The sequence below is a fragment of the Plectropomus leopardus genome, chromosome 13, assembly GCF_008729295.1.
Source record: "Plectropomus leopardus isolate mb chromosome 13, YSFRI_Pleo_2.0, whole genome shotgun sequence".
NCBI lineage: Eukaryota > Metazoa > Chordata > Actinopteri > Perciformes > Serranidae > Plectropomus > Plectropomus leopardus.
The window spans coordinates 103,063-110,562 of NC_056475.1; the positions used below are offsets into that span (position 1 = coordinate 103,063).

The 7,500-nt window shown below is 42.4% G+C and overlaps 1 protein-coding gene across 1 annotated transcript in view; it reads left to right on the top strand.

Moving 5' to 3' along the window:
- LOC121952662 (dachshund homolog 2-like) overlaps positions 1-7,500 on the top strand; it is a 15,602-nt gene that overhangs the window by 5,049 nt on the left and 3,053 nt on the right. The window contains exons 2-8 of the mRNA XM_042499464.1: positions 592-701; positions 5,080-5,202; positions 5,399-5,530; positions 5,613-5,767; positions 6,357-6,486; positions 6,790-6,843; positions 6,956-7,113. Of these exons, the coding sequence (XP_042355398.1) occupies positions 592-701; positions 5,080-5,202; positions 5,399-5,530; positions 5,613-5,767; positions 6,357-6,486; positions 6,790-6,843; positions 6,956-7,113 (862 nt within the window). The remainder of the gene's footprint in view (positions 1-591; positions 702-5,079; positions 5,203-5,398; positions 5,531-5,612; positions 5,768-6,356; positions 6,487-6,789; positions 6,844-6,955; positions 7,114-7,500) is intronic.

Genomic DNA, 7,500 nt, shown 5'->3' on the forward strand with positions numbered 1-7,500 from the left:
AGGTTTATTCATCGAACGTCGATCAGCTCCAGTTTTATTTCAGTAATCGCAGTTTTCCTTCATCGCCGTCGGCAGAAAACTGCAGTTTTCACTTGTGTGCAAATAAACTGCAGTAAAGTGTCGCTTGTTAGATTATTGATCAGGCTGCTGATCGATGGATTTGTTGATTCGGAGTCAGTCTGATTATTGCAGCTGATTGATCGACAGAACCTTGATCTCAGTAACTTTGTGTTTATTGATTTTTATAGTTTCTGTGTGATTTCTTGGTGTTTTTGTGGATTTTAGGATGATATCTGATTTCCTGTCTGTCGATTTTAAGTGACATTTAATGTTTCATAAAATCATACCTGACTGTGAGCCGGACTCGTCTCTGTGAGCCGGACTCGTCTCTGTGAGACAGACGATGCGGGAACACTGGACACTGTAAAGACAGAGGAGATGAGACAGATTATTTCACAGAGAAGAAAAACATCAGATGAACTGCAGGATTAATAATCTGCAGCTCACAGGTTCGCTCCTCGCTGATTTAACTCCTTTCTGTCTGTTCAGGTGCTCAGCATCATTTAAGGGACAATCTGCTCTGTTTTTCAGCTCTCGGCCGGGTCGACCCCCGAAGAGGACGCTGGGCGTGGCCACCATGACGGATGGCTCCAGGCTCCTCCCACATGGGTTGTTAAGCCCCGCCCTCCTGTCACAGACAGGTGAGTAAACAAACAATCCGAGCAGGAGCCCCGCCCTCCTCCACCTCCATCCTGATGTTTTTAACCAAACCAGCCAGCCCCTCCCTCTCCTCCTGTTCAGGGCCGTCTCTATGATCTGAGGATGCTGGGACCAGGGGGCCCGGGGGCCCGGGGGGCCTCGTTTATGAGTCTTTGAAACATTCGTTTATATTTTCATTCTGAGCAGTGAAGTTAAAAATCTGAGTGTTTGTCAGTAATTCATGCTGAGAGGAAACTGAAACTTTTTTATCATTATTAGGGACTGTTGGTTATTTATGAGAGGAAAGAGGGGGGTGCAAAAAGGGGGAGCGTGTCAAAAATATTGAAAGCACTAAGGAATATTTAAAGCACTTTTTTTGGCTTTGGGGGGACATACAACTTTAAAATGCTGGAATTTGAAAGTATTTTACTGCAGATTTTTAAAGAAAACTTTTTAAAATATGACCTTTTTTGTCTTGAAAAAGTTTTGTTGATTTAAAAAAAACCAAAAGAAACATTTTGGCTTTTTTGTTTCTTTGAAAGAATTGGCTATTTTAAACAGATTTTTGGCACGGGGGGTTTTTAAAAATTTTGGTGAAGGCATGTTGTCCTTTTTTTCTCATTAAGAAATGTTTGATTTGTGGTTTTAAAATTCATTTTTTAATTTTTTAATTTAAAAACTCTTGGGTAATTTTGTAATCAAGAAAAAAATAGCAGATTTTCTTTGAATTCAAAAAATGTGGGTGTTTTTCTTTTTTTACTTTAAAATTTTTGTGAGAAAAAATGAGACGTGGACGGAGACGAAGACGTGTGGACGGAGATGAAGACGTGTGGATGGAGACGAAGACGTGTGGACAGAGATGAAGACGTGTCCCTGTCAGCAGCTCTGAGCAGATTAGAGCTAAAATTAGCCGATTAATTAGCAGCTGTCAGAATGAGTGACAGATCAGAGTCTCACCCCGAGAGAGAGAGAGAGAGAGAGAGAGAGAGAGAGAGAGAGAGAGAGAGAGGAGAGAGAGAGAGAGAGAGAGTGTCTGGTGTGTGTGTGTGTGTGTGTGTGTGTGTGTGTGTGTGTGTGTTACTCGGGGCGACACGTGTCGTTTTTTTTATCATGTTGAGGAAAGCCGTAAAAAATCAGCTTAAGAAGATTTTGTGAATGAGTCAGAGTGACATCACAGTCAGGCTTGGCTCTGATTGGACGGTTTCCTGTGAATCTGTCGTCAGGTCGACGTGATGAGTCCCACAGAGTCTGCAGTCATGGAAAACCTGGAAAAGTCATGGATTTACAAATAGCAGTTTCCAGGCCAGGGAACGCTTAGGAAAAATAAATATACCTCGAGCGTTTGGGAAAAGTCCTGGAATTTTGTTTCACAAACCTGTATAATAATACACGATGTGTTCAAGGACCGTCAGAAATGTGAAAATCAAATGATGATTTCAGATTTTACAGTTCTGTTAAATGGGCCCATTTCTGGTGACTGATGACAATGAAAACATGCTGTTCAATCCCGCAAAAAAAGTTTTCTTCAAAATTCACTTTGAAAAACTGATATTGCCTTTTTTTTCTTCAAAAATCACCAAGATTTTTCAAAAAGTGGCTTGTTTTTTTTTTTTTTTTTAGAAAACATGCCATTCAATCCCGCAGAAAAAAAAGAAATAGCTTCAAAAATCACTTCAATTAAAGAAACTGCCCTTTTTTTCTTTAAAAACATGCCTCTGAAAGCATGCTGTGCCATCTGTGCCCAGAGTACGTTCTGCTGCTCCGTGTGTGCCCAGAGTGGCAGCAGCTGTTTGAACTCGGTGGCGAGCGTCTGTGATATATTTTGTAAAATGAAGGTTGTGTGTGAATGGAATTATTTTACAAAACGGAGGAGAAAATATCTGTTTTGAAAACGTCCGTGTATATGTAGACATCTTTGATGCAGCTGTCCTCTGTCTGTCCTCCGTCTTACTGTGAGACGTGTCCTCTGAAGAAGTCCATGAAAACAGCCGAGAACACTGAAGTCTCTTCATGTTCCTGTTGAACACACTGACCGCCTCTCTTCCTGATGGCTCTGACAGCTTAATGAAAACACACACACACACACACACACACACACATACACACACACACACACACACACACACACGGTAACACACACACACACACTCTCACGTCTTTATTAAAAATACTCAAACTGCCACATCTCTTGACCGAGGTCAGAGACGGAGATCAAACGAACAAGAAGATTATAAACTCTGCACAGACACAAACACACACACACACACACACACAGTATAAAGTGAAGACAGAGTCGAACCCGTGACAGTCTGGAGGCGGCGCTCGGTGTCTGCGTGGCGTCCGGCTTGTTTTCGGCTGACTCAGCAGGTCGGATGTTTCTGTAGATCCAGAAATCAAACAGAAAACAGTTTGTTTCGGTTTCCGTTCAGCGAGCGCAGAAACTATTTACACTGAAAACAAGACAAATTCATCAAACTGACATTTATTATTACATCACTCAGTGGTGCGTTTCCTGTTTCCAGCCAGAGATCCTGTTAGAGAGAAATTATTCTGAGACTTAAAATCTATTTTTACTTATTTACACACACACACACACACACACACACACACACACACACACACACACACACACACAAAATCAACATCAGCACATGTTACAAACGTGAACTGAGGAAACACCAAAGACGGCATGAAACCGACACACGGAGAGACAAAGATAAATAATGACAACCGTAAGACTAAAAGTCAGAGAAGAACATTTTCAAACTATAATGATGAGCTGAACCAAAGTTTAACAGCACCGAGTAAAATAACATAATCCAGCATGTGCAGCATCAGTGAGCGCCGTCACCGCGGCAACAGCTCCGCCCAAAAATCAACAAGTACGTCTGTGATTGTAAAGGTCCGAGTCGCACTCGTGAAGAGAGAAAAGACAATCGAACTGAGATACAGATTTATCATCAGGTTCGTCTCCCTGATGATAAATCTGAAAAATCTGAGGGTCAATCTGATGAGAAATCTGAGGATTAGTTTGATGATAAATCTAATAATCTGATGATAAATATGATAATTCTGATCAATCTGAGGATTAATCTGATAAATCTGATGGTAAATCTTTTACATCTGATGGTGAATCTGATAAATCAGAGGATGAATATGAATCTGTGGACACTCGTCTCCTCAGAGTCTCCTGACTCCTGAAATGTTCCAGTTTTTAAAGAGTCTCCTGCAGCCAAAAAACAGCCAGAACAAAAAGAGACAAAGTTTCTGCTGTCGTTCATCTGCCCGCTCGTTAGCAGCGCTCCCTCGTTAACACTGATTGAATTAATTAGAGGAGGCGATTAATTGGGCCAAGTGGCTGCAGGGAAACAGAGACAGACAGAGAGAGACAGAGAGAGACAGAGACGGTCACCAGGGACTCTCAGGCTGCCGGGATGATTAATTATTGATCAATAAGAAACTTCTGCAAAACACTTCATGCCTGAAACGTCATCTTCCTCATTAAAAACATTCACCTTCACCTTCACCGCCAAAAACATTCACCTTCACCTTCATCACAAAAACATTCACCTTCACCTTCATCACCAAAAACATTCACCTTCACCTTCTTCACCAGAAACATTCACCTTCACCACCAAAAACATTCACCTTCACCTTCACCACCAAAAACATTCACCTTCACCTTCATCACCAAAAACATTCACCTTCACCTTCATCACAAAAACATTCACCTTCACCTTCATCATTAAAAACACTCACCTTCACCTTCTTCACTAAAAACATTCACCTTCACCTTCATCATTAAAAACATTCACCTTCACCTTCTTCACCAAAAACATTCACCTTCACCTTCATCATTAAAAACATTCACCTTCACCTTCTTCACCAAAAACATTCACCTTCACCATTAAAAACATTCACCTTCACCTTCATCATTAAAAACATTCACCTTCACCTTCTTCACCAAAAACACTCACCTTAACCTTCATCATCATGTGACGTGTCTCATGATGTGACACATTGTGACGTGTCTCGTTGGACTCTGACGTGTCTCATTGTGACGTGTCTCGTTGTGACTTGTCTCTTTGTGGCTTGTCTCTTTGTGGCTTGTCTCATTGTGACTTGTCATATTGTGACTTGTCTCATTGTGGCTTGTCTCGTTGTGACTTGTCATGTTGTGACGTGTCTCATTGTAACTTGTCTCTTTGTGACTTGTCTCATTGTGACTTGTCTCATTGTGGCTTGTTTCTTTGTGACTTGTCTCTTTGTGGCTTGTCTCATTGTGACTTGTCTCATTGTGATGTGTCTCATTGTGTCATTGTGACGTGTCTCATTGTGTCATTGTGACGTGTCTCATTGTGATGTGTCCCGTGTCCGCAGGTCTGACGGCGGCGATGGCGGAGGCGCTGAAGCTGCAGAAGATGAGGATGATGATGGGTTTCCATGGCAACAAGGATCAGAAGAAACAGCAGAACGGCACCGACTCCGAGAACAGTGACACGGGTAGGCGGTGACATCATCATCATGACATCATCATGTGTCTCTGAGACTCAGTCATGTCTCCTTGTCTTTTTGTCTCTTTGTCTCTGTTTCCTCATCTCTGTCCACTCTTCTCTTTGTCTCCTTGTCTCTTTGTCTCCTTGTCTCCTTGTCTCCTTGTCTCTTTGTCTCCTTGTCTCGTTGTCTCTCATATCTCCAGGAAGCAGTGAAGCATCCTGGGAGAAGGAGCAGCACCTCTTGTTGCCTCCCTCGGCGGCTGTAGCTCCGCCCCCTGGCTCGGCGCCGCTCTGTCTCAACGTGCTGCAGCAACACAGCGCGCTATTGGCCAACCGTGAGTCCAGCTCTCTTCTGATTGGATGGTTAGCTTAGCATCGTACTGGCGCAGTGTTTAATTCCTGACTCTGCCCCCTCAGGTCTGTCTGACTTCCCTTTTATGGTCATGCCACACCCCCTCCTCCCGGTGGGCCTGCCCCCCACCAGTGTTGCCATGGCGATGAACCAGATGAGTCAGCTGGGCGGTTTGGCAAACATGGCCGCCGTGTCACATGATGAGATAGAAGAGAGCAAGGTGAGCCAAGCTAACACCACTGGTGCTGATGCTAACAGTACGCCAATGCTAACATGGCTAATGCTAACATTATGGACGTAAACTGGGCTACTGCTAACATTAATGATGCTACAGAGGCTAATGCTAACACTGAAAATGTTAACATGGCCAATGCTAACAGTGCTGAAACTAACAGCACTAATGTTAACATTTTTAGAACCAAAATTTAGCAGTGCGACTGCTAAAAGTACTAGTAGCTCTGTTGCTATCTGTATTAACTGTACCAATCAGTACCAACTACACCAATGCTGATAAAGCTAATACCTTTTGTATTTAGTAAAAAAAATTATACTGTAACTGCTTATCACAAATGCTAACCACACAAATGCTAAGGCTATCAGTGCTAATGCTACCAGTGTTCATGCTTATACTGCTAATGCTAACAGCACTAAAGCTTACAGTGCTAACATTAGCACCTATAATGTTAGCGGAAATGTTAGCAGCGGTAATGCTATCAGTGCTACTGCTAACAGTGTTAATGTTAACCGAGCTAATGTTAGCAGCTATAATTCTATCAGTGCTAATGCTAACCCCCGTCCTCTGTGTTCAGGACTCTCCTCCGGGAAGCCCCTCCCCTTGTCCCTCCCACAGTGATGACGAGCTCCGCCCCCATGAACCAACCAGCCAATCCCCTTCCAGAGCGTCCTCGTCGCCTCCTGCAGTGCACACGCCAGAGCTCGGTCAGTTCACCTCCTGTTGATTCATAAAAAGTAAAAATAAAAATCTGTTTATGAGATTTTACAAATAAACATGAAGCAGAGACCTGCTGCCCTCAGGATTACCAGCAGATTATAATCACAGATTTTTAATGCGCGTTATAATCCTGTTTCATAATCCTGTATTACAGTCCCATATTTTAATCCCATATTATAATCCTTTATTAGAATTCTGTATTATAATTCCTTATTATTAGCATGTGTATAAAATACGTGTATTTTATATATAGATTGTATTTTTTTTATTTGTATTGTTGTCGTCCACAGACGGTGAGATTGAAGAGCGAGAAAACAACTTTAAAAAGGTGTTGAATGAAAAAGGTCTGAATTATAAACATACTTACAAAACGTCCTTTAGAAGCTGTTTGTTGATTGGCTTAAACTGAAGAGACATCAACAATCAATCGCGTCTTTTCTGTGATCCTGCCTGCAGATGACGGCCTGTTGGCCCTCCCCCTCTCCAAACCGACCTATGAGAAGCTGCCGCTCACCTCTCAGCCGCTGTCAATCAACCAAGCAAACCCCGCCTTCGCTCCATTCGTATTGGCAGAGGGTCTGTCGTCCATGGAGACGCTGCTGACAAACATACAGGTGACAGATCTACCTGAAATACCGTAGAGGCGATACTGTAGAGGCGGTACTGTAGAGGAGATAACATAGGTGATAACAGAGATGATAACGTAGACACGATGACACAGAGATGATAATGTCGAGACAATAACGTAGAAATGCTCACGTAGAGATGATAATGTAGAGATGATAACATCGAGATGAAAACAGAGACAATGTAAAGATGATGTAGAGATGATTACAAAGAGACATGATAACGTAGAGACAAAAAAGTACCGATGCTAACTTAGAGATAATGATGTGCAGACGATAACGTAGAGGTGATGGCATAGAGCAGAAAACATAGAGGGCCAATCATGTAGAGATGATAAAGTACCAAGAATAACAGAGAGGAAAATAATGACACGA